Source organism: Ahaetulla prasina, chromosome 13, assembly GCF_028640845.1.
Source record: "Ahaetulla prasina isolate Xishuangbanna chromosome 13, ASM2864084v1, whole genome shotgun sequence".
Lineage (NCBI taxonomy): Eukaryota > Metazoa > Chordata > Lepidosauria > Squamata > Colubridae > Ahaetulla > Ahaetulla prasina.
Genome location: NC_080551.1, coordinates 9450448 through 9478344, shown reverse-complemented (window position 1 = coordinate 9478344; position 27897 = coordinate 9450448). Strand labels below are relative to the sequence as shown.

Sequence of the window (27897 nt, the reverse complement as noted above, 5' to 3'; positions counted from 1 at the left end):
TCGGTGAGCACTAAATATAGCCTGTGTGCTTTCCTCAGGAGGCCCAGCCAATGAAAGCTTGGAAAACAGCACAATTCCTCACATCACACCTTCTAAGGATGGATGGGCAGGACCCACAGCCCGGCTACAGGCTGACAAGCAGAAGCCTTTCCATACGAAATGGAAAGACCTTGGCAGATTCAGCATGCAGTAGAGGGGAAAGCTTGGTGAAAGGTTAGATTTGCATCAGTTCACACCAGATCAGGGTGCTGCAGAATAACAGAGTTGAGAAGGGACTTTGGAAGCAGGGGTGAAATCTAAAAATTTTCCCTATCGGTTCTGTGGGTGTGGCTTGATGGGTGTGGCTTGATGGTCATGTGACTGGGTGGGTATGGCCAATTCAATGCCACTCACGTCGAGGGGTGCCTCGCCTGGCCCCTCCCTTCCCAGCCATTTCTTGTCACGCCCAGCCTCAAGGTATCCATTGTTCTGTAAAAACGTTGTTCACCTTTTTTCAACTTTATTATCTACATACTATAGATTTACTTTCATGGACCACTGAAAGGTGGAAATGGCTCACATGCTTTGGCCAAGAGTGTGATAGGCAACAGGCTTTTAAGGGGCTGCCAGAAAGAAGGGGGGGGCAATGTATTTTTCCAAAGCACCAGAAGGCAAAACAAGATGCGATGGATGGAAACTGAAGAAACAGAGAAGCAACCTAAAACTAAGAAGAAACTTCCTGACAGTGAAAACAATTAACCAGTGGAACTGCTTCACTACAAAGATCTTTCTTTTGCTCCAGGAGAAAATCAGAATAAAGAACTGGAAAAGCCTTTGCAGGAAGAGGCTTTTTTGTTCTGCTGTGGAAGAAAAACAGAAGACAGGGAAATCTTCCCTGGAAGAGGCTCTCTGCTTTTGCTCCAGAGTAGTGGTCACCAACCAGTGGTCCGTGGACCACTAGTGGTCCGCAAGAAAATGTTGGTGGTCAGCAAAAAAAAATTTGCATTTTTATATTGCACTAAATATTATTTATCTTTTTAAAAAATTCATATTAGTGGTTTCCTTTATTATTCTAGCTGAGGGCAAATGAGACTAAGACTCATTTGCTGTTTCTTAGCTCAGCTGAGCTAATAATAATAATCGCTCTTCCGCGCGAATCAGCTGAGCTAATAAACAACAGAATATAAAAGAGGTGAGAGGAGGGGGAGGGACGAATCAAAATTTTCCTTACTGGTTCTCCAAACCAGTCCAAATTTTCCCTACCTGGAGGGCAGAACCGGTCAGAACCAGTAGCATTTCACCGCTGCTTGGAGGTTTTCTAGTTCAACCCTCTGCCCAAGCAGAAAATCCTATCCCATGTCAAGCAAAAAGTTGTCCAATCTCTTCTTAAAAACCTGCAGTGATGAAGCATCCACAGCTTCCAGAGGCAGGCCATTCCACTGGTTCATTGTTCTGCCCGTCAGGAAATTTCTCCTTAATTCTAGGTTGCTCCTCTCCTTCATTAGTTTTCATCCATTCTTTCTTGTCTTGCCTTCTGGTGCTTTGGAAAATAGGTTGACACCTCCCCACTCTTCTTTGTGGCAGCCCACAAATTTCCGCAGCTGACCCTGTCTACAAAGTTAGTCCTATGTTTGTTTCTCACTTAGGCCCATTCTTGCCCTGAGCATTAGAATGCTTCTAAACATGTGGATCTTCAGTGGCATGATTTTTGCAAAATGGAAAAAAAAAACACAATTAAAAATCATAAACGGAATAGGAAGTAGTCCAGAGTAAAGCCAAGAATTACTGTTGTGACCCAGACCCAAGTAGGTAGCAACAAACTCAGTCCGTGATAAAATAAACTTTATTTGAACAGCTGAGAATTACTTCATTCCCAGCGTAGTTCAACTAAATTAAAACAAATTCCCCCCAACACAAATTCCTCAGTCCAATCGCAAACCTTGGTCCAATTAGGCAAATCGCCAAAGGCCTTTCTTGGCAAATGTTCAGAAGTCACAAAAATAAATGCAAGAGGTAGACGAAGCAGAAGATGAAGCTACCAACATTGTTTTCCGGCAAAGAGCCCAAACGTCGTTGCTGGTCTGTTTTAAGCCTTATGGGAGGGGCCAATCATCTCTTGGCCCTACTCCCGAGTTGTCCTTTTTGCTTCAGCTGCTCTTGCCTTCTGGCAGCTCTTCTCATGCATGCATTAGGAACAGGCTCCTCCTGTTCCTCTGCCTCACTACTATCAGTCTCTGGAGGCTCTGGAGCGCACCTCACTTCCCGATGGCCCTGGCCTCACCTCTGACTCATCGCTGTCCGACTCTGTTGCCAGCATCGTAGGCTGCTGACAGACAATTACCTTGTCGGTGACTACAGAAAGGAAAGGAGAATATCCTGGTACTGTTGAATTCGCACATCCTGGATTTCTCGGTAAAAAGCAGGGATGGCAGGGGCATGATTCACACATAGGGGAAATTGCACACATAAGAACCAAAAGGGAGAGGTTGTATATCTCTCTAAGCTGAAAACTCACAAAATTCACTGTGGCACAGATAGTCCCCTTCTTAATTAGCACCAGATAAAACTACAGCTAGTTCTCGCTAATTTAGCCCCAAATTTCCATTGCTAAGCAAAACAGCTGCTAAGTGAGTTTTCCCTCCATGTTATGACCTTTCTTGCCACTGTTGTTAAGTAAATCACTGCAGTTGGTAAGTTACTAACAAGTTGTTAAGTGAATCTGGCTTCCCCCATTGATTTTGCTGGCCAGAAGCAGGGGTGAAATTCAGCCGGTTCTACCCGGCTCGGGCGAACTGGTAGCCGCGGCTGCGGGAGGCTCCGCCCACCAGTGGGGAAGTCATGACGTCCCTTTTTTGCAATGATTTTCAGCCTCTGCACATGCTCAGAAGGCTTCGCGAATGGGTGGACGACGGTGTGCGCACATTTGCGAACCGGTAGGAAGGTAAGTGAATTTTACCCCTGGTCAGAAGTTCAGAAAAGAGGATCACATGACCCCGGGACACTGCAACCGTCATAAATACAAATCAGGCGCTAAGTGTCTAAATTTTGATCACGTGACCATGGATGGGGGAATGCTGCAATGGTCGTAAGTGTGAAAAACTTAACTTATAAGTCACTTTTTTTCAGAGTCATTGTAACTTACTAAACATATAGTTGTAAGTTGAAGACTGCCTGTACTTGTGTTTTATTTTCATGCTGTGTGTTTATGTATGTATGGATATGAACTAAAAAGAAAAGAAACTGATACCAGCGCTAGTTACAATATGCTGTATGGTTTATCCCCAGCTGTTACGTCCAACTTCCAAAGCGGACTCTATTTTACAGAGTAAGCTTGAGGAAGAACTCACCCAAGTCAGAGTTATGTTAGCCGGTTTAATTTGTGGGTTGAGTATCTTCCCAGTAGCTTTATTTGGCTCCTAATCCAGCTTGACAAGTTTAACTGGTATACAGCAAAAGAGTTCTCCTTTAAGACTAATAAGGCCTGAATGCAACCAGAGCTATTAATACCAAGCTAAGTAAGAGTTGGAAACATTTTCTAAGGAGAGATATCCAATTCTGCCTTCACTGGATGAGCTATTCAGGGCACCTTCATAAAAGTTGCATGGCTTAGCATGGTGCATGGTTTCTGTTTCCAAAACTACAGCAATGAACTCGCTAGTTTAGGCAGAAAAATCCAGATTGTCTCATCTGATTTTCAAGTGGAAAAAGTCATCAGTTGTCTTTTTGAGTATTGATTCAAACATCACTTGTGTTTAATTTTGCCCAGAGCCTTGCTCAAACTATCTGAGGCCACGGGAAAAATTCACGTGTGCATCTTCTTTCACAATAACAAACTGTGCAGTAGATAGCTGGTAAAAGTTATTTTGACAGCTAGCTTTCTTTGTGTAGGGAATATATGGGTGGGGGGGGAAATGAGAGGATTATGCCCACAAAGCCCACCACCTGCAACCTGCAGTGTCATAGACAGGGATAATAACAGAATAAGAGAGTTGGAAGAGACATTGGAGGTCTTCTAATCCACGCACCCCCCACCCCAGTCAAGCAGGAAACCCTATAACAGTGGTGGTGAACCTTTTACTCATCGACTGCCAAACAGGTAAATGCTTCACTCGCTTTGCCTGCGTGCATGATATCCGCGCTCACACGCGTCTTCCCCATGCACTGTGCGCGCAACCTCATCATCTGTGCATGCACACGGCTTTTGTGGGCGTCCCCCGTGTGCTGCACGTGCAATCGCACCATCTGCGCATGTACGTGGTTTCACCTGTGCAATGTACGTGTGCAAACGCCATCTATGTAGGTGTGCACTGTGCGCGAGAATTGCATGCAGGTGCAAATGCGCACACATGCGCAGCAGAGCTCTGAAGACCAGCTGGGTCCCCCTGAATTGCACGCATGCGCACCTGAGCCCCGAACACCAGCTGGGGCATGCACACATGCGCAGCTGCAGGTGAGTTGGGTGACAGCTCGCGTGCCCGGAAAGATGGCTCTGTGTGCCACCTTGGGCAAGCATGCCATAGGTTCGTCATCACGACCCTATAACATTTCAGACCAATGGTTGTTCAATCTCTTGTTGAAAACCTCCAGTGATGGAGAATCTACAACTTCTGGAGGCAAGTTGTTCCACTGATTAATTGTTCTAAATGTCAGGAAATTTCTCCTTAGTTCTAAGTTGCTTCTCGCCTTGATGAGTTTCCACCCATTGCTTCTTGTCCTGCCCTCAGGTGCTTTGGAGAATAGCTTGACTCCCTCTTCTTTGTGGCAGCCCCTGAGATATTGGAACACAGCTATCATGTCTCCCTTAGTCCTTCTCTTCACTAAACTAGACATACCCTGTTCTCATTCCAATTATGCAGCTCAGTGGGATATATTTGACCATGTCCAGGAGAATGGCCAATTCATGGAGATGTTTTATCCTACTGCATGTTGTCTGGAATTTATTTATTTATTTATTTATTTTATTAGATTTTTATACCGCCCTTCTCCCGAAGGACTCAGGGCGGTGTACAGCCAAAAATTAAAAAACCCACAATATTCACATTTAAAACAGAAACTTAAAACCAAACATATTACAAAAATGGCTGAAATTTAAAAATTTAAAACACTAAAATAATAACCCCAATTAAAATTAATAAAACCTTTAAGCCAGTCCCGCTTGAATAAATAGGTGCGTTTTCAGCTCACGGCGAAAAGTCCGAAGATCAGGCACTTGGCGTAAACCCGGGGGAAGTTCGTTCCAGAGCGTAGGAGCTCCTACAGAGAAGGCCCTACCCCTGGGGGCTGCCAGCCGACATTGTTTGGCGGACGGCACCCTGAGCAGGCCCTCTCTGTGTGAGCGTATGGAGAATTCATGACCATGTCCCCAAGTGAGGCCAGCTGTGAGAAGAGCTCACCCGGAAAGACAGTGAAAACAACATGTGTTTGAGTAGGAAACAAACGAGAATCCATCTCTACAGGGAGAGGAAGAGAGGCAAGAGACATAGCTAGCAACAGATCGCTGCTTCCGCAGATACACTCAGTGCTGGAAATACATGTTTATACATGCTGATGTTTATTGCATCAGCAACGAAGATCTAACTTGAGCAAATTCCTGGAAATCTTGCAACCCCAAAGTCCTGATGACAGCGTCATCTGAGGAATGGGGGCATGTTCTGCTCCCTTTATGGAACAGCCTTAGGGTGGATGTGCTACCCTAAGAGAAGATGTTTCTGAGACATGCAGCTTGCAGTTCCAAGGCAGGACTTACAATGAGTGTCATTTCCTTCCCCTGCCAAAGATGTCAAAACCATCTTGGTGACATGCATGACAGGCCCATCCTGTGCTGGATGAATGTTAGTGGTTTGTAGTCGGCGATTGCAAAGATGGGTGGGGTTCACCTTAGCAGAAAAACAGAGTTGGAGGTCTTCTAGCTCAAGTCTAGTTTGGTCTGGAATGGTATAGGGGAGGGCGATGGTGAAATGTAAAATTTGTTACTACCGGTTCTGTGGGTGTGGCTTGGGGGGGTAATGTAGTCACATTACACCCCCCCAAGCCACACCCACAGAACCAGTAGTGGTCAACTTTTTTTTTTTACTTTTAAAAGCATTTTTTCTACAACCTCTTTGGCCGAAAAAATGCTTTTAAAAGGTTCTGATGATCCCACATGAGTTGGCTGATCGTCAGAACTTTTTAAAAGCATATTTTCTACAACCTCTTTGGCCAAAGAAGTTGTAGAAAAAATGCTTTTAAAGGGTTCTGATGATCCCAGCTGAGCCGCACAATCATCAGAGATTTTTTTTTTTACTTTTAAAAGCATTTTTTCTACAACCTCTTTGGCCAAAAAATGCTTTTAAAAGGTTCTGATGATCCCAGCTGAGTTGGCTGATCATCAGAACCTTTTAAAAGCATTTTAAAAGCATTTCTTTGGCCGAAGAGATTGTAGAAAAAATGCTTTTAAAGAGTTCTGACGATCCCAGCTGAGCCACACAATCATCAGAGGGTTTTTTTTTTACTTTTAAAAGCATTTTTTCTACAACCTCTTTGGCCGAAAAAAGGCTTTTAAAAGGTTCTGATGATTCCAGCTGAGTTGGCTGATCGTCAGAACCTTTTAAAAGCATTTTTTACAACCTCTTTGGCCAAAGAGGTTGTAGAAAAATGCTTTTAAAGAGTTCTGACAATCCCAGCTGAGCCGCGCAATCATCAGAGGGTGTTTTTTTTTTACTTTTAAAAAGCATTTTTTCGGCCGAAGAAAAAACGCTTTTAAAAGTAAAAAAAACCAAAAAACACCTCGGATGATTGCACGGCTCAGCTGGGCATGGAGGGGCCAGGGATTTTTGCTACCGGTTCTCCAAACCACCCGCTGCCATCGCTACCGGATCGAGCGATCTGGTCCGAACCGGGAGCATTTCACCCCTGAGGCAGGGGTGTCAAACTCGATTTCATCGAGGGCCACATCAGGATTGTCTTTGACCTTGCCGGGCTGGGGTGGGCACGGCCAGCTCGACATCACTCGTGTCGGGGATGCCTGTGGCGGCCCGAGCGCTGTGCCGGTGAAAACGAGCTCCCGAGCTTTGTTTCGGCTGCAATGGCCTCCTGCAACCCTCTGCCAGTGAAAACGGAGCTGCATGCAGCCCTCCTGAGCTCTATTTTCGCTGGCAGAGGCACTGTGGGCTGGTCCTTCACTGTTTCCAGGGTGGGCCAGATCTAAGGGCCGAATCCGGCCCCCCGGGCCTTGAGTTTGACACCCCTGGTATACGGCCTCGAGCAAGAGACCCTATGCCATTCCAAACAAGTGGCTGTTCAAAAATAGATTCAAGTTTAATGTCAACCGCTTCAAAGTTGATTGCAGAAAATATGACTTCTGTAACAGAGTTGTTAATGCTTGGAACTCATTACCTGACTCCATAGTCTCTACTCAAACTCCCAAAATCTTCAACCAAAAACTGTCTACTATTGACCTCACCCCATTCCTAAGAGGACTATAAGGGGCGTGCATAAGAGCACAAATGTGCCTACCATTCCTGTCCTATTGTTCCTTTTCATTATATCAATTTAACATAGTTATTGCATATCTTTTTTACATACATACATACATACATACATACATACATACATACATACATATATATATATATATATATATATATATATATATATATATATATTCATGATATGTTGTTTTATTTATGACAATATTTGTGTATACTTTTGTGACAAAATGAAATAAAAAAAAAAGCCTCCAGTGAAGGAGCACCCATAACTTCTGAAGGCAAGCTGTTGCACTGGTTAATTTTTCTCACTGTTCTCTCCTTCAAAGGCCCAAACTCATGATGCAGACTTGCTTCAATGGCAGGGGGGGGGGAAGGGGACTTTTTAACGAGTTCAGAGTTAATCAGAAAACTCTTCTGAGACTTGGTTCCTCAGCCAAGTCACAAGACTCTGTCGTAATCACATTCTTCCTGTTTATGTCTTTGTTCCTATTTTTAAATGTAAAGCTCCTTGAGAATGCAGAGCATAGCCTGTGTAAAAGATCACAAACTCCGGACCCGCTAAGTAAATGAAGAAGTGTGTTTGTGAATGTTTGTGTGGGTTGGGGGAGGGTGGGTGGGACTTCCCAAAATTTCAACACTGTACTGTCTCTATTAGAATAGAATAGAATAGAATAGAATAGAATAGAATAGAATAGAATAGAATAGAATAGAATAGAATAGAATTTTATTGGCCAAGTGTGATTGGACACACAAGGAATTTGTCTTGGTGCATATGCTCTCAGTGTACATAAAAGAAAAGATACATTCATCAAGGTACAACATTTACAACACAATTGATGGTCAATATATCAATATAAATCATAAGGATTGCCAGCAACAAGTTATAGTCATACAGTCATAAATGGAAAGAGATTGGTGATGGGAACTATGAGAAGATTAATAGTAGTGCAGATTCAGTAAATAGTCTGACAGTGTTGAGGGAATTATTTGTTTAGCAGAGTGATGGCCTTCGGGAAGAAACTGTTCTTGTGTCTAGTTGTTCTGGTGTGCAGTGCTCTATAGCGTCGTTTTGAGGGTAGGAGTTGAAACAGTTTATGTCCAGGATGTGTGGGGTCTGTAAATATTTTCACGGCCCTCTTCTTGATTCGTGCAGTATACAGGTCCTCAATGGAAGGCAGGTTGGTAGCAATTATTTTTTACAAGAGACACATTCTAATTTCTCCAGAAAAGCATCAGCCCAGTGAGTTGCTGACCACGTCATGCAGAGTCACAAAGACAGGAATTTTTACATTCATCTGTGTCCCACATAGACAAGCGTGGAAGAAGGAAGGAAGCGTATCTGCAGCCGCCTCTCTCTCGTGAAATGCTTTGCAGAGATAGAAAAGAAAAGGGAAGGGAAAATGTGTTACAATCCTCCCATCAATGGCCAGGTGGGACTGCACTGAATGAAGACAGTATTGCAAGCCTGGGGTTTGCAAAAAAGAAAGAAAAAGAGAGAGAAAAGAAGGAGGAAAAAAAGAGAGAAAAGAAAGTAAGAAAGAGAAAGAGAGAGAGAAAGAGAAAGGAAAGAGAGAGAGAGAGAAAGAGAAAAAAGAAAGAAAGAGAAGGAAGGAAGGAAAGAAGAGAGAGAAAGGAAAGAAAGAGAAAGAGAAAGAAAGAGAAAGAAAGAGAGAAAGAAAGAGAATGAAGGAAAGAAAGAGAGGGAAAAGAAAGAGAAAGAAATAAAGAGAGAAAGAGAGAAAGAAGGAAGGAAAGAAGGAAGGAAGGAAGAAAAGAAAGAAAGAAAGAAAGAAAGAAAGAAAGAAAGAAAGAAAGAAAGAAAGAAAGAAAGACTCAGTGGGCTAGAGAGAGATGCTACAGCCTCATGCCAACCAATCCGCCCTCAAATGTATTTTAGTTAATATTTCACTGTTGTTGTTGATTTTAAAGGAAAAGTGGTTGGGCTGTTCCAGAAGGTGTTTGCATTGTGACATTTGATTCGGTTCTGATCAGTGCTCTGGCTGGAGACGGCTGACCTTTCCTTCCACTGGGGCATGGAAGCCTTTTGCTCTGTGCTTCTTGCGCAAAAAGCACTCACACACCCCACCCCTCAAGATGAAAGCCCTCCCACGGGGGAGCCTGGCACACAAGCTGCACACCAAAAGCAGTTGCTAAGCAACAGTGGGAAAAGGATCCGAACTGGGCCTCTCCCGGTATGCTCTGCGGCATGCCTGCCTTGCAAACAATTCGGGCCACGTAGGCGAGCCAGTGGAAATTTACCGCAGTCCTTTTTCTTAAAGGGACAGGAACTCCTTTTTTCCCTTGCGCTGCAACATTTTCTTCCATGCTGCTTTTCCACGAGAAAACCCGCCATGCTCTCTTGTTGGCCTAGCCAATAACTGAGCAGATGGTTTCTCTCCAGCATTGCCTCCTGAATGGTTTTGCTCGGGTTTGTTTGTTTTTAGAACAAAACTTGGAAAAGAAACCTAGAAAAGCATATTGTTATTTTATTCATTATGTTGCAACTCAAACTAAGGATAAGAAATTAGTTGGGGAAAAAAGGAATGATGGGCATTTTATTTGCATGGATCTATGACTTTAAATCTTTGGCAAAAACACTTAAAAACACCTTTGAATCTCTCCCAGCACGCGTGAACATGGCGCAAGTATAATACAGGTAGTCCTTGACTTGTGGCCACAATTAAGCCTGGAGTTTAAGTCATAAGTCAAGGCACCACCTGATCAGACTCGACTTCGTCACCGTTTTAATGATAGTCATACAGCAAATCACACGATCTTTTAAGTGAATCGAGTCATTTCCAGCAAAAAAAAAACCCTCCCAAATTGCAATCATGTGACTGTGGGACACTACAACTGGTCATAAACGTAAGAGCCAAGCCCCTGAAATGCGATTATGCAACTGTAGATTTATTTGCGTGTGGCAATCATAACTTTGATGGGTCATAAGTAGCTTTTCTGAAGCCTGTTGTAACTTCCAATGTTTGTTAAGCAATTGCTTGTAAGTTGAGGACCAAGGATAGATGATTGAGCTTCAGAAATCCAGACCACCAACAGATGGCAGAAAAGTATTGTCCTGTTGCTGCCATCTGGTGGTCATTCATATTTGTGCAACCCTTAATAAGAGAGGCTTTAATTAAAGACAGCTGGAGGCAAGGTCAGCTTAATTTTTAATTACTTAATTATTAACCAAGCAAACTTAGGTAAATATCCTGAGCAGGCAATACAAAGAAGGATGACGAAGCAAATGAGGACCAATCACCTAAAAAATATTACTGCTTTGCTGACCAGTAAATTTTTTACCAAGGTCACTTTGACCGTAAGGGATCTCATCAGCTCCTGCAAGGGAGATGTTCTTGACCTTCATTAGCAAATGCAGATGACTTTTTCAGCTGATGCAATCAAGAAGATTAATAAATTATCTCAGGTTCTCACAGGCGAGTTGTAAAAATCTGAACATCCACTCATTGGTAACAAAGAAATACAGAAAAAAAAATTATTATTTTTTTGGGGCCACCAGGAAATCATTGCTTGGCATTTTGATAGTCTTGAAAACAACATTCCAACACCTTCCTGTTTCTACTGTCCTCAGCAAGTGGTGTGATCCACTGCCCGCTTCTGTCAACATTGCTCGTCAAACATTTTGACTTCTTGTCCCGAGCAAAATTAGTGAAGTGGGTTAGATGGCAAAGTTCCTGCCTAACATGGTAGCCTATTTTGCAACATTTTTTTTTCAAAAAAGGACACCCAACCTCAGTTTTTCCTGGACTGCGTAGCAATACAAGGCCATCTTTTAAATATACGTCAGCCGTCTGGCTTACCATAATTTTCTTTTGCTTCGAAGGAAAAGTAGCTGAGATAGTGACTCGGTCTGCTACAGTGCATTTTCTTTTCCTAGTTAAGCAAACTTCTTAGAAACGTGAATATGCGGTTTGGCATCTCTGTCTAGAAAAGAGGCTTAATCTTTTTTTCTTATTTTGACTGTGCTGCTCTTGTGCCTTTTAACACCAAGTTTCTAAGCAAATGTTCTTGAAAGGTCTTTCCAGCAGAAAGTGCAGAAATAATTAGTAACCACAAACACAGCAAGGCTGGGTTACCACCAATTGGAGGAAGTGAAATAAGATGTATTTTCAGCCAGAGGAGGAACGGAAGCAACCGCCTTTAAATTCAGAGCCTAAAATGACTTAATCGCTCTGCCTGGGTGCTTGATTTAGTTCCGCATCTCCATGCTAAAAAAAGCGAAGTGGGATCAATTTCACCATCCCATCCTTAAAAGCATAGGGGTTTGCTGACCCTCTCAAGGAGCGCTTTTCAAAGCCATCTGCTTCTCCATTTCTAGAACGTGAGTTAAAGGCAAATTGATGAAGATCATGCGAAGTGTTAATACCACTTTATGAGGCCTTGGTAAAACCACACTTTGGACAGCTGCAGTTTTGGTCATCACAATGTGAAAAAGAAGGTTGAGACTCTAGAAAAGAGTGCAGAGAAGAGCAACAAAGATGATTAGGGGACTGAAGGCTGAAATATATAGAACAGAACAGAACCAAAATAGAATAGAATAGAATAGAATAGAATGTAGAGTAGAATAGAATAGAGGAGAGGAGAGGAGAAGGAGTAGGAGTAGGAGTAAGAGTAAGAGTAAGAGTAAGAGTAAGAGTAAGAGTAAGTAGGAACAGAACAGAATAGGGAGAAAGAATGTGAATAGGAACAGAACGGAGTAGAATACAGCAGAGTAGAGTAGAGTAGGATAGGATAGGATAGGATAGGATAGGATAGGATAGCATAGGATAGGATAGGATAGGATAGGATAGGATAGAATTCTTTATTGGCCAAGTGTGTTTGGACACACAAGGAATTTGTCTTGGTGCATACGCTCTCAGTGTACATAAAAGAAAAGATACATTCGTCAAGAATCATAAGGTACAACACTTAATGATAGTCATAGGAAAACAGTTAATATAAATCATAAGGATACCAATAACAAGGTTACAGTCATACAGTCATAAGTGGAAGGAGATGGGTGATAGGAACGATGAGAAGATTAATAGTAGTGCAGATTTAATAAATACCGTAGTTTAACAGTGTTGAGGGAATTATTTGTTTAGCATAAAGAACGATTTAAAGAATGGTTGCTGGAATTGAGTATGTCTAGTTTAAGGATAGCAGTGTTCCAATATCTCAGGGGCTGCCACAGAAAAGAAGGAATCAACCTATTCTCCATGACACCTGACGGCAGGACCAGAAGCAATGGGTGGAAAGGAAACTAATCAAGGAGAGAACCAACCTAGAACTAAGGAAACATTTCCTGACAGTTAGACAATTAATTAGTGGAACAACTTGCCTCCAGAAGTTGCGAATGCTCCAACACTGGAAGTTTTTAAGAAGATGTTGGACAACCATTTGTTTGAAATGGTATAGGGCTTCCTGCCTGAGCAGGGGGTTGGACTAGAAGACCTCCAAGGTCTCTGTCAGATTTGTTATTCTGATACCAGCTCCATTCTAGGCATGAAAACTGTGCAGCGCAGTTAGGCAGACATCAAACAGACGCACCTTCCATCCCAAGTGCAAAATGAAAATGACGTAACCTGTCACTGCGAGAATGTTTTTGCTCAATTATGCATTCCTCAGAGGGAGGCTTTGCCTATTGTCCAGTCCAGGGACACCAGCTGCCTTGAGAGTTGCACCAGGTATGTCACAGGTGGCATCCCAAAAGTCCAAGATTTTCATAAAATATATACTGTTCAGTAGGAAAAGGACTGGTAGAAGCTGGGGGGGCAGAGTCAAAAAAGGAATCAGTCTGGAATCCTTACGTTCCCACAAGTGGTCTCAGTCTAATACCCTTTGAATTCCGTTAACCCTTATCTAGGGCCAAATTAATGCGAAACTTTAGTTGATTAGATTCCTGTGCATAGGCATGAGCAGTAAATCATTGGAACTTAACATGTGACCCTAATCTTCCATGCTGGACATGCTGTGAGTAATACAACACAAAAAGTTGCGTTAGGGTCTTTTCAGTGCGATTAGGACACTCACTGTGCCACTAATGGAAGAGAATATTTGTAGCTCAGGGTTGAACTGTGGGGTCCTCTGAGCTTGGTTCTTTTCTTGCAGAGATTTCCTTACCCAACTCAGTAACATCATCAATGCTAATGCTGTCACCTAAGACTTTAGGAGAAACCCTTCCATACTTCCACCTCTCACAATACTTGACAACACAGTATCAACAGTAGAAACCTTCAAATTTCTGGGTTCTATCATATCGCAAGATCTCAAATGGACAGCTAACATCAAAAACATCATTAAAAAAGGACAACAAAGAATGTTCTTTCTGCGCCAACTCAGTAAGCTCAAACTGCCCAAGGAGCTGCTGATCCAATTCTACAGAGGAATTATTGAGTCTGTCATTTGCACCTCTATAACTGTCTGGTTCGGTTCTGCAACCCAACAAGAAAAACACAGACTTCAGAGGATAATTAGAACTGCAGAAAAAATAATTGCTACCAACCTGCCTTCCATTGAGGACCTGTATACTGCACGAATCAAGAAGAGGGCCGTGAAAATATTTGCAGATCCCTCGCATCCTGGACATAAACTGTTTCAACTCCTACCCTCAAACGACGCTATAGGGCACTGCACACCAGAACAACTAGACACAAGAACAGTTTTTTCCCGAAGGCCATCACTCTGCTAAACAAATAATTCCCTCAACACTGTCAGACTATTTACTGAATCTGCACTACTATTAATCGTTTCATAGTTCCCATCACCAATCTCCTTCCACTTATGACTGTATGACTATAACTTGTTGCTGGCAATCCTTATGATTTATATTGATATATTGACCATCAATTGTGTTGTAAATGTTGTACCTTGATGAACGTATCTTTTCTTTTATGTACACTGAGAGCATATGCACCAAGACAAATTCCTTGTGTGTCCAATCACACTTGGCCAATAAAATTCTATTCTATTCTAATTGGGTGAGGAAATGTTTACAAGAAAACAGCCAAGTCCAGAAAGCACCAAGGACCCCACAGTACAACTGTACAATTCCCACATTTACTGTACAATTCATACCCAACTTGTTTGCGGAACCTTGGCAGATTTGGGGAAGGAGTTTCAGCAATTCTTTGGGAAGAAATATAGGTAGCCCTCAACCCGCGAATGACAATTGGGGCCAGAATTTCTGTTGCTAAGCAAGGGGGTTATTAAGTTAGACCTTCCAGTCATTCCAGCAGAATTGTAGGTCACATCTCCAGACCTATGGACATGTCAATCTAGGGAAGTGATGGCTAACCTTTTCCGGACCGAGTGCCAGTGGTAAAATCCACTGGTTCTGTGGCTTGGTGGGCACGGCATGGGAAGGGTACTGCAAAATCTCCATTCCCTCCCCACTCCAGGGAAAGAATCCTGCAAAATCTCCATCCCCCTCCACCCCAGGGAAAGGATACTGCAAAATCATCATTCCCACCTCATTCCAGGAGAAGGATACTGCAAAATCCCCATTCCCTCCCCACTCCTGGGGGAAGGATATTACAAAATCTCCATTCCCACCCACTCTGGGGCCAGCCAGAGGTGGTATTAGCCGGTTCTCCGAACTACTCAAAATTTCCGCTACCAGATCTCCAGAACCTGTCAGAACCTGGTGGATTTCACCCCTGCCGAGTGCCCAAAGCGTGCACGCTCAAACCCCCCAAATGCAATGCACGCATGCCCCCCGCATGCCCCCCCATGCATGTGCATGTGCCCCTTGCACGCATCTCCCACTGCGCATATGCACTCCGCCGTCCCCCACGCCATGTCCCCCGCGCATGGACAGCAGAGACCTGAAGACCAGCTAGCCAGCGGGAGGTGTGCGTGCATCCGTGGTGGAGCTAAATTGGGGTGATGGCTCGCGTACCCACAGGGAGGGTGCTGCTTGCCACCTCTGTCACATCTGCCATAGGTTTGCCATCATGGATCTAGGGTTTTTCCCTGTCAGTTATTGAGATTCTGGGAAGAGATTCCAAAAATTGGTTCATCGTATCTAGGCTGCAAAGGGACACGGTGGCTCAGGGTCTAGGACATTGAGCTTGTCGATCGAAAGGTTGGCAGCTCAGCGGTTCGAATCCCTAATGCTGCTGTGTAACGGGGTGAGCTCCCGTTATTTGTCCCAGTTTCTGCCAACCTAGCAGTTCGAAAGCACCTAAAAAATGCAATTAGAGAAATAGGGACCACCTTGGTGGGAAGGTAACAGCATTCCGTGCACCTTTGGCATTTAATCATGCCGGCCACATGACCAAGGAGATGTCTTCGGACAGCACTGGCTCTTCGGCTTTGAAACGGAGATGAGCAGCGCCCCCTAGAGTCGGGAACGACTAGCACATATGTGCGAGAGGAACCTTTACCTTTACCTTTATCTAGGCTGCAAACTCCCCCCCCCATGGCAATTAGCTGAAGGGAAAGGGAGAAGGCATTTTGCATCCCTTTGCTGGCATCTAATTATTGCCTGAGTTTTGCAGCTCAGGTGTGGGAGTCTCTGGCGATAGCCGCTTCTGTCGTTAGGCAGGAAGAAACACACATCTCAGCTAGGAGACACAGCAGGGAAATGTGGTGTGATGGAGCTGCGGTTTTTATTCCTTCCTCGTGCCCACCGACCAGTGCAACTCCCCGTTCTCAGTGACCTCTGAACACAGAACATTATTCTAGGGCAGCTAAAAAAAATAAATAAATCAGAAGGAGGCTCGTAGCTCTTTATCCAGACGATCGCATGTTATTACAGGCATGTGACTTTTTTGAGCTGCAGCTCAGATCCAGCCGAGCGGTCAGAACTGATGCAGGATTTAAACTGGGATTAGGTGGAGGGGAAAGCAAATTCATCAACCTGTCAATCATTTGGGCTGGCAACATTTCTCTTTCCCAAAACGGCGACCTTTGAAATCCAGAATGGCGCAGCCCAGAAGGTGGAAATGCTTTGCCAGCCGAACTGAACGGGCTGAATGGCTGAACTCACGGACTATACAGGTGGTCCATGACTTATAACACTTTGTTTAGTGATGATTGTCACTGAAAAAAGTGACTTATGACAGTGTTTCACAGTGATGGCCTTTTCAGCATCAAGTGATCGAAATTCTTGGCAACTGGTTCATATTTATGAACGTTGCTGTGTCCCAAGGTCACTTGATTCCCTTTTGCGACCTTCTGACAAGCAAAGTCAATGGGGAAACCCAGATTCACTTAACAACCGGGTCACTAACTGCAGTAACCAACTGCAATGATTCAGCTGGAGTGATTCACTTAACAACTGTGGCAAGAATGGGGGCAAAACTCACTTAACAAATGTCTCAGTTCAATTTTGGGCTCCAATTATGGTCATAAATCAAGGACTACCTGTACCTCAAATGCTTTCAGGTTATCTCTGAAGATCTCAACAAACCACAGTGAATTTTTAAACACCCTGCATTTGCTAGTTGGACAAATCTTCTTGTATCTACATAGCTTTTTTAATCTTCCCTTCCTCCCATCCCCATTTAAATTCCACCTTATTTTAGCCCAAATATATGTAAAACAAATATATATAAAAAGTTACCTTAAAGTTTATAATTTACAACCATTTTAAGTATAGTGCTACAATAAATACATTGTTTCAAACACATTTTAAAGTTTTATTTACTTTAAAATTATGCCTTAAAAATGGTTAGACTCAGTGGTGGGTTTCAAATTTTTTTTACTACCAGTTCTGTGGGCGTGACTTGGTGGGCATGGCATGGCTTGCTGGGCATGGCTTGGTGGACGTGGCAGGGGAAAAATACTGTAAAATCTCCATTCCCTCCCCAATCCAGGGGAAGGTTACTGCAAAATCCCCATTTCCTCCCGATCAGCTGGAACTCGGGAGGCAGAGAATAGATGGGGGCGGGGCCAGTCAGAATTTTTACTACCGGTTCTCTGAACTACTCAAAATTTCCGCTACCGGTTCTCATGAACTGGTCAGAACCTGCTGAAACCCACCTCTGGTTAGACCCTCCTCATTTTGAGAAAGGAGTGGATCACCACATCCTGATTAAGGCAGCAAAACATCTTGAGATGGTCCTCCGTAGACCCCAGACCAATTCCAGAATACAGAATACAGAATAACAGAGCTGGAAGCGACCTTTGGAGGTCTTCCAATCCAACCCTCTACTCTGTTCAAAGCAAGAAACCGTATACCATTTCAGACAAATGGCCTCCGTGCAGATTGCAGAAGGTCGATTGATTACAGTGTAAACACCCTTTCCTCTAGAAGAACCAAAAATAAATCTACAGCAGGTTTCGGGTTTTTATTCTGTTTTGCTAAGCCGGCTTGTTGATTCTTTTCTCTCTCTCTCCTTAAGGACCCTTATTAAGCTCACCCTTATTGCCAAATTCGACACTGCAGGAGAACAGCTACTGCCACCCAGTGGAAAATTAAACTTAAACCCAGTCTCTGAAAATATTTGTGCAAGAATGAGAAGCCATTTTGAAGACTCCTGTAGTTCACACAGGGTTGGTCAGGCATCATATATCCAAGACGGAGAGAAGAGGTTAGTATCATCCATTTCCAAAGTGGATATTTTTTTAACAAACAAACAAACCTAAAACTAACATTTTTCAAGAAAGCACATTCAATTATTCATGAGAAGGATTCACTCAAGGCAGGGATAAAATTAGGTCAATCAATCAATGAGCATTAAGCAACATTACCGCAAAGAAGATTCTTTTTTTCCCTTTTTTTAAACAACCCTGGAATCCCTTGCATCGGGAGCCTTTACTGGCCGGATTCCCTTCCTTACGCCTACGCAGAATTCGCAGGAGACAATTACTCATTGCTCCCAAAGAGAGAAATATCTGCTGCTACCTAGGATTGGACTCACAGATTCCTGATAGTGAGGCGAGACCATCACCTCTAGGCCACCGCACCACTCCACCCCAAATAAGTATGATTATGAGAAAGAACTTTGCTCGGGAGATCTTTTAGACTCATACAATCATCGGTTCTTTCCATTTCTCATCTAGGCCAGGGGTGTCAAACTCAAGACCCAGGGGCCGGATCCGGCCCACGGGGTACTTAGATCTGACCCGCAGGGCTGCTCTGGAAATAGCAAAGGACTACTCCGTGGTGCCTCAGCCAGTGAAAATGGAGCTTGGGAGGGCCGTGTGTGGCCCTCCCAAGCTCCATTTTTGCTGGCAGAGGGTTGCAAAAGGCTGTGAAAGCCGAAAACAGAGCTCGGGTGCCCATTTTTGCTGGCAGAGCGCTCAGGCTACCTGTTGTGGTTGCAGAGCTGGCAATGCAGTTGGACAGCGATGAGGCTAAGGAAGAACATGGGATAGTCCAGGAGGTTAGAGAAGGCCTGGATGAGGGCTCTGCATCGGAGGCAGAGATGGGGCCAGGGGCATCTGGGAGTGATGTGTGGACTCCGGAGCCTCCAGAGGCTGACAGTAGTGAGGCAGAGGAACAGGAGGAGCCTGTTCCTAATGCATGCATGGAAAGAGCTGCCAGAAGGCAAGAACAGCTAAAGCAAAGAGGACAACTCAGGAGTAGGGCCAAGAGATGATTGGCCCCTCCCATAAGGCTTAAAAGATCAGCAATGGTGTTTGGGCTCTTTGCCGGAAAACAATGTTGATAGAATTGCTCCTTGTCTTGCTGCTTTTATTTCTTGTCGGCGTCTTCTGCTTTTGAACTTTTGCCAAGAAAAGCCTTTGGCAGTTTGCCTAATTAGATCAAGGTTGGGCGATAAGACTGAAGAATTGTGTTATGAAGAATTTGCTTTGATTTAGTTTGGACGACGCTGAGAATGAGTTAATTCTAATAAAGTCTGTTTTTGAACTGATTCCGTCTACTGCTACCTACTTGGGCCTGGATCACAACACCACCACAGGTGCCCCTGACACAAGTGATGTTGAGCTGGCCATGCCCATCCCAGCCCCCCCGAGGTCAAACACAACCCTGATCCGGCCCTCAATGCAATCGAGTTTGACACCCCCTGATCGAGGCACATTAGAATTAACTGCACCCTATAAGATGGCTGAGGCTACCAATTCAGTCATGAGAATTATTTTCAAAGAGCAGGGAAATCCGCCTGTTAAATGTTGGTCATGAAAAGCCATCACGTCTGCGCTTAGGTTCTGTAAAGTCCTGAAGCCTTTTCTTTGTGCCTCCATACTCCTTATGCAGAATGCTGAGGTTCTCAAACAGATTTTCCTGGAGTTGGTTGAATGGCAGCTGAGCTGGCCGTCATGTGGGGTTCTCTCCTCAGCTGGATTCCCAGTTGGGCACCAAAAACCCAAGCTTCACACAGGACCAAACATCAGATGGTTGCCACTAATTATAGCAAGATCAGAGACAGAGGTGGGAAGTGGGCTACGCCTGGGAATATCAAAGCAGCATCAGGAATGTTTTCCCCGACAGCCATTTAACTGGGTCAATGAGAACACAAAAAGGGATAATTGACTCAGTCAACTAATACCAGAGTTAAATTTAGCGCTAAGCTGATTAAATTATACTGTAGAGGATAAAGAGGTCGGCTTTGAAAGAGATAGGCTGGAATTACTACCTACACAAAAGGGCGTGAAGCATTTTTTTAAAAAATCCAGAGCAGCGAGATAACATTCAGAAGCAGGTCAGACAAATGTCTCTCTAATTTACTGAGATATAAGAAGAAGGGAAGGCCGGCACATTTAGTCTTGTAAGATTTTGTTCATTAGAACCAATTTCAATAAAACTAGATTTAGCCTTCCTATGGAGTTGATTTCTTGGTCTGGTCTACTTTGTTTTGGCTGACCCATGCACAACTAACGCCAATCTGTCTGTCTGGGAATAAATTCAGTCTGCTTTGGTTGCCATGATATAAAAAAAAAGATGTCGAGACTCTAGAAAGGGTGCAGAGAAGAGCAACGAAGATAAATTAGGGGAACAAAAGTTAAAATATACAGTTTGAAGAACAGTTGCAGGAATTTGATATGTCTAGTCTGGTGAAAAGAAGGACTAGGGGTGACATGATAACAGTGTTCCAATATTTGAGGGGTTGCCACAAAGAAGAGGGGGTCAAGCTATTCTCCTGAAGGCAAGACGAGAAACAATGGATGGAAACTGTTACAGTTGTTTTCATCGGAACTTTTACAATGTTTTACAATGCTTATAAGGTTTTATAAGGTTTTATAATGTCTTAATATGTGTTAGTTGTGTTAATATGAAAAGGGAAGACATTTGTCTGCTATGTTGGCAGAATTAGTCTGAGATGCATTTCCTGCCTCTTCAGGAGTTATTTATTTATTTATTTTATTTATAATTACATTTCTATACCGCACCATCTCCCGGAGGACTCAGGGCAGTTTACAGCCAATTATTAAAATACCCACACCAATACAATATAAATATAATAAATAACAATATTTAAAAACAATTAAGAACAAATATTTACTGGCCGAATCACTAAAATGGTCAAAGACCGATTAAAACCCCTTAAAAATTTCATTAAAATATATCTTAGGCTAGTCCCGCTTGGTGAAATAGTAAAGTCAGTTCACGTTTGAAGGCCCGGAGGTCTGGGAGTTGGCGTAATCCCAGAGGTAGCTCATTCCATAGGGCTGGTGCCGCCACAGAGAAGGCCCTCCCCCTGGGGGCCGCCAACCTACATTGTTTGGTCAACGGCACCCTGAGGAGGCCCGCTCTGTCGGAGCGCACAGGTCATTGGAAGGGAATCGGTGGCAGAAGGCGGTCTCGCTGGTCGATGGTATCAAAAGCCGCCGAGAGATCTAACAGGACCAGGACAGAGGAATATCCCCTGTCCCGAGCCCTCCAGAGGTCATCCACCAACGCGACCAAAGCCGTCTCGGTGCTGTACCCGGGTCTGAAACCGGACTGGAACAGGTCCAGATAGACAGTTTCCTCCAGGTATTGAGGAAGCTGATATGCCACCACACTCTCAACAACCTTCGCCAAAAAGCGAAGGTTGGAGACTGGACGGTAGTTCGCTAATACAGCTGGGTCCAGGGAGGGCTTCTTGAGGAGGGGCCTCACCATCGCCTCTTTCAAGGCAGCGGGGAAAATGCCCCCCAACAAGGAAGCGTTGGTAACTCCCAGGAGCCAGCCTCGTGTAACCTCCCGTGTGGCCAGTACCATCCAGGAGGGACACGGGTCCAATAAACATGTGGTGGGATTCAGCCTACCCAACAACCTGTCCATGTCGTCGGGAGTCACAGGATCGAACTCAGCCCAGATAGTACTCTCAAGACTCGTCCCCGCCAACCCACCCGGATCTATCCAATCAGTGTCCATTCCGTCCCGAATCCGAGCGATTTTATCAGACAGATATTGTACAAAATCCTCAGCACGCCCTTGTAAGGGGTCCTCCTGAGCCTCCTGCAGAAGCAGGGAGCAGGTCACCCTAAACAGGGTGGCTGGGCGATTATCTGCCGATGCGATGAGAGCGGAGAAATAATTATGTTTCGCCGCTCTGATCGCCACTAGGTAGGTCTGAATATGTGACCTCACTAGTGTTCGGTCGGGTTCGGAGCGACTGGACCTCCAAGCACTCTCTAGGCGTCTTTTCTGGTGCTTCATCTCTCTCAGCTCCTCGTTATACCAAGGAGCTGGTCGAGTTCGTCGCCGGGTCAGAGGCCGCAAAGGCACGACCCAGTCTAAAGCCCCAGCCGCCGCCTCTTCCCAGGCGGCGACCAGTTCCTCAGCCGAGCCGTGGGCTAATTCCCTCGGAAACAGCCCAAACTCCGTCAGAAACCTCCCTGGGTCCATCAGGCGCCTGGGACGGAACCATCGAATCGGTGCGGTGCGGTGCAGTGGTTCGAAAGTCTAGCTGAAGGAGCAAATGATCTGACCATGACAAGGGTTTAAATAATAACTCCCCTAACTCCAGATCATTTAGCCACTGTCCCGAGATGAAAATCAGGTCCAGTGTGTTACCCCCAGTGTGGGTGGGACTGTTAACTAACTGGGTCAGGTCCAAGGCCGTCATGGAAGCCATGAGCTGCAGTTGCCTTCAGCTGCTCCTGTGAGGTATTTCCAGTTCCTGTCATAAGTAGATATATATTTGTAAAGATGGCTTATCAGGGCTTTTCGATTTGAGCATAATTCAACTCTGCAGAAGAGAGCATTCTGGACGCATATGCAATTGGCTGACCTTCTTGCAATAGACAACATCCTAGGCCATTTTTGCTCGAGTTACTTTGAATTAGTAATGGTCTTTGTAACATCATAATATTTTAACACTGGAGCAATGGTGACCAAGCGTGTTATCTCTTGTACTGCCTGGTATGCTTGGGAAGCCAGTGCCAAATTGCATCTTTGTCCAGAAGGCATCTCAATGGCTGACACACCTCTGACAGGTGTGGCAGAAATTTTGCTAAATAGGTCACAAAACCGATAAATCTCTGCACTGATTTAGCATCAGCAGGCGGTGGCATCTCCACAATGGCTCTAATCTTATCTGGATCAGCTTTTAAACCTCATGAGGACATGATATGCCCATGGAAGCGGACTTCATGCACCTCAAACAGCAACTTCTTTACACTGAGCCTTAACCTCACCTGCCTACACCGATCTAGTAGTGCTATTAGCTTTTCATCATGGCCATGCTCAGCTTCTTCATCTGTTTCACACAGCCAACTATAAGAATGTCCTCAGCTATTGGCTCAGTTCCACTGAGCCCACTTAGTAGTTCGTGCTGCTTTCGTTGATACACCTCTGGTGGTACCGAAACGCCAAAGGGTAATTTAAGCCATCTCTTTCTACCCCGTGGAGTCCAGAACGTAGTCATGTAGCTACTTGTTTCATCCAGTTTACTGTTCTGTCTCCGTCCTCACTTTGGAGTAACGAGCTAGCCTACAGCCAGTGGATACACGGCTCCTATCAGTCCTGGCCGAGAAAATGCAGCTGCCTGCCAAAAAGTTCAAACAGATTAAGACTTCAGCTCACTTCGACACGGTTCAGCTAATTTGTTTCCCCTGGAACTGAGAGCAGTCCCAAAACTCTTTATATATCCTATGGGGTGGGGCTCCTGCCCCACCTTTCTCTTTGATGATGCTGCCTCTCTAATCTTCTGAAACACGGGTCGATCCAGGCTTGATTGGTATGATTATCAGCTGTGTCTGTAGGCGTAGCCTGAGGAAGGGAGGAATCAGGGGATGTCGGCCTCATTACGTCCTCTGACTGGCCTGGTTCTGGCTCCTGGAGCCGGGCCAAAGGAATCGGTGCTCCTGAGGTAAGCCTTACCGGCCCTTCCCCCTCACTCTCAGAGTCACTTTTGGGCATGGGGCCAGGTTCGGGAGCTGGAGCCACAACATTGGCATCAACAAGCATGAAAACTCATGCTTTGGGTAACTTGTACAAAACATCATCATGTGTTGGCATTAAGTAGTGTGACCGTTTCAGGGCCATATTCAGAAACTTAGGATCAATACCAAATTCTAATCTTCTTCAGCCTCCGAATAACAACCATGTTGCTTATCCAATCAGTGGGCTCAGATACTGACGTAATATGTCCTTCTGCCTCGTCCTTATCCAGTTGTGTTTTAACCTGCAGCTTAATAGCTATAAGCACATTATGTGGAGCACTTTGTACTGGAGAAATGGTAGGGTCAAGTTCCAAATGAACCTCACCTGGAACAGATACTATGAGGCCCTCAAAAACACCTCCTTGTAAACTTGGAGGATTTGCTGTTTTGTCAATGGCCCCACCAGAGATTTGGGTGTGTTTGTGTGTAGCTCACAACATTGTGTGACTCGGCCGGAATGGTGAACTGCATTGTAGGGCTTTTTGATTCAACTTCTTGAAACAGAAACTAATCATGGACAGAAACAACTTAGAATAGGCCGAATAGGTTGTAAAAAAATGCTTTTAAAAGTAAAAAAAAAAAAGATTGCATGCTACAGCTGATCACACACACATCCCGCACGTTGTTCTATTTACCCCATGCCTGCTTTTGGCGGGCACTGCGTGTGTGCACCTCGCATTTGGTGCATGGTGTGCACTGTGCATGCACGCACACAACGTGTGTTTGGCACACAGTGCGCATGCGTAGCCAGCAAACCTGTAGTAAACCAGTTCAGATTTCACCACTGGCCTGTTTCCCAGGCTTCAATCATTTCCCTGGCTGTTTTTGTGCCTGCTCGTCCAACAATCTTAATAGCTGCAAGATTGAATGTGTGTCCTTGTTCACTGCAGGGTGAGGCTACCAATGAGTTCTGATGACCGACCCAGATTGGATCCTGCAACATTATCCTGGGACACGTATATTCGCCTTCATTCATGAGAGATATTCAGTCACAGTTGCTAAAATTCCCACAAGGCAATACAGGTAGTCCTCGACTTATAACAGTTCATTTAGTATCCGTTCAAAGTTACCTTGTCACTGAAAAATGGGAAGGGCTGGGAAGTGGCTCACCAGGCTAATGCAGCCTGTTATTAACACACAGCTGCCTGCGATTACAATTGCTGCAGGCTCGAGTCCCACCAGGCCCAAGGTTGACTCAGCCTTCCATCCTTTATAAGGTAGGTAAAATGAGGACCCAGATTGTTGGGGGGGCAATAAGTTGACTTTGTATATAAATATACAAATAGAATGAGACTATTGCCTTACACAATGTAAGCCGCCCTGAGTCTTCGGAGAAGGGCGGGATATAAATTCAAATTAAAAAAAAAAAAGGAACTTAGGACCCTTTTCCACACTTAGACCATGCAGCATCCCCATGATCATGTGATCAAAATTCAGACGCTTGGCAACAGACTCATATTTATGACGGTTGCAGTGTCCCAGGATCATGTGATCCTATTTTGCGACCATCTGACAAGCAAATGCCTTGGTAAGGCCACACTTGGAATATTGCATCCAGTTTTGGTCGCCACGATGTAAAAAAGATGTTGAGACTCTAGAAAGAGTGCAGAGAAGAGCAACAAAGATGATTAGGGGACTGGAGGCTAAAACATCTGAAGAACGGTTGCAGGAACTCAGTATGTCTAGTTTAATGAAAAGAAGGACTAGGGGAGACATGTTAGCAGTGTTCCAATATCTCAGGGGCTGCCCCAAAGAAGAGGGAGTCAAGCTCTTCTCCAAAGCACCAGAAGGCAGGACAAGAAGCAACGGGTGGAAACTAATCAAGGAGAGAAGCAACTTAGAACTAAGGAGAAATTTCCTGACAGTTAGAACAATCAATAAGTGGAACAACTTGCCTCTGAAAGTTGTGAATGCTCCAACACTGGAAGTTTTGAAGAAGATGTTGGATAGCCATTTGTCTGAAATGGTGTTGGGTTTCCTGCCTGGGCAGGGGGTTGGACTAGAAGACCTCCAAGGTCCCTTCCAACTCTGATATTATTATTATTAAAGTCAATAGGGAAGTCAGATTCACTTAACAATTAACAACTTTAGCAATATACTTAACAACTGGGGCAAGAGAGGTCGTAAAATGGGACAAAACTGAATTTATCAAATGTCTCACTCAGCAACAAAAAAATTGGGCTCAATCGTGGCCATAAGTTCAAAGACTACCTGCATTGTGTCCCCATATTAAGGAATTTTTAAAATAAGGTGGAATGGGATGATCAGAATGGAACAAATAAATGTCGATCCACAGAAGATCTGAGCAAAGAAAACTCTGAAAAAAAACAACATTGTGGAGTCCTCTTGTGGTAAAATATATCACTGCAGTGCACTTTACATATATTTTTATTTTACTTTCTTCAGTTTATGTGGTTTCCCCAGCCATCTGATAACTAAGTTCCGGCAACTATCCAACCTAAGCTACATTTCGAGTTAGTAAAAATCACACCAAAATACAAAAACAACCAAATGGTTCCAATTTGCACTCCGTTGTTAATAAACTACCAGTAATGTTTTATGCATACATTGTGTGAATGCAGCTCCTATTTTTAATTTTCTCCTGGTCAAACATTGGTGTAAACATAGCCACTTTCTCGGGACAGCCTAGAAAACTGAGAATAATGTGACTGATAATGCAATGATTTGTATTTCAATACAACTAGATAATACCTAGATGAGAAGGCTGAAATGAGAATGGAAATATTCAATGAACAAAATTGCCCAAATATTCACTTTTTAAGTAGAAAATTGAAATGAACACAAATTATTATATTATTGGTTACCTTATTTTTTTTATACGAAGAGTTTTTAAAACTATTTTTGTTTATAATTCTTTCATAATTTAGAATGTGGTATCTGGTGGTGCATGGAAGATGTCAGAAATATATTTAGGAAAGGAAAGGAAAGGAAAGGAAAGGAAAGGAAAGGAAAGGAAAGGAAAGGAAAGGAAAGGAAATTCTGTAAGATGCTGAAGTCAAAGAAAGGAGGGAGGGAGGGAGGAAGGAAGGAAGGAAGGAAGGATCTGCAAATGAAGTCACCAACCTTGAACATCAAATGTAGGGCCATGTAGATTCCAGATGTATAGAGAACATGCAGACACTGAAAATTCAAAAATTTTAAAAGTTCACAAACTTTTAAGCACCGCTGAATTTCAATCTTTGCACTGGGCTTTCAGTTGGAAGCCAGTTCAACTTCATCTCACTCTGATTCAAATCAATTATTCAAATGAAGCTGGAATGTCAAACCCTAAAATCAGTTATGAAGCTATTCATCAAAAAGTCAAGGTATTATTCAAAGGTGTGAATCTCTGAAGGAATTGACTTTCCGAATGGAATAGAGAAATCAAGGTGGGGCATCAAATTAAATGTATCTCCATCGATTCAACAGGTGAAACACCCCCTCGCCTGAATCAGTTTGAGGTTTGGAATGGAAGGACGGATCGAAGTCCATAGAAAGAGTGCGGAGAAGTTGATAAGGAGCCTGGAGGCTAAACCATACGATGAACAATTGAGAGAACTAGGTATGTCTAGCTTAATAAAGAGAAGACTGAGGGGGTGACATAATCACAATCTTATAGTACTTGAGGGGCTGTCACTGAGAAGAAAGGGTCAACTCATTCTCCAAAACATCTGAGGGTAGGACAAGAGACCATGGGTGGAAAATCATTAAAGAGAGATCCAACCTCTATATAACACCTCTCCATATAACACCTCTCCTGCGCAGGCTGCACTGGCTTCCGGTGGTCTTTCGGGTGCAATTCAAGGTGTTAGTTACCACCTTCAAAGCACTCCATGGCATAGGACCGGGTTACTTACGGGACTGCCTGCTGCTACCGGCGACCTCCCATCGACCAGTGCACTCCCATAGGGAGGTTCTCCTCAGGGTGCCATCGGCCAGTCAATGTCGGCTGGCGGCACCCAGGGGGAGGGCCTTCTCTGTGGGGGCATCAACCCTCTGGAACAAGTTTCCACCAGGTATCCGTCAACTTCCTGATCTTCGGACCTTTCGACGCAAGCTGAAAACATTTTTGTTTCACTGTGCAGGACTGGCCTAGTGGGGTTTTAATAAGGGGTTTTATTGGTTTTAAGTTCTTCAACCAACTCTAAATTTTCCTTTTAAACTGGTC

The 27897-nt window shown here is 44.1% G+C and overlaps 1 protein-coding gene across 1 annotated transcript; it reads left to right on the top strand.

Moving 5' to 3' along the window:
• Positions 1-4: 4 nt before the first annotated feature.
• Positions 5-27897, top strand: LOC131184683 (uncharacterized). Its single transcript, XM_058156315.1, has 4 exons — positions 5-213; positions 2848-2920; positions 17795-17983; positions 27159-27897. The coding sequence occupies exons 1-4, from the start codon at positions 51-53 to the stop codon at positions 27160-27162; spliced, it is 429 nt and encodes a 142-aa protein (XP_058012298.1). The 5' UTR covers positions 5-50; the 3' UTR covers positions 27163-27897.

Bases quoted from the DNA above. Each gene is read 5' to 3' on its own strand.
- LOC131184683 (XM_058156315.1), top strand. From the start codon at position 51: ATGAAAGCTTGGAAAACAGCACAATTCCTCACATCACACCTTCTAAGG. The intron at 214-2,847 runs GTTAGATTTGCA...AATGATTTTCAG, and splicing joins AGGGGAAAGCTTGGTGAAAG to CCTCTGCACATGCTCAGAAG. The intron at 2,921-17,794 runs GTAAGTGAATTT...TCTCTCCTTAAG, and splicing joins ATTTGCGAACCGGTAGGAAG to GACCCTTATTAAGCTCACCC.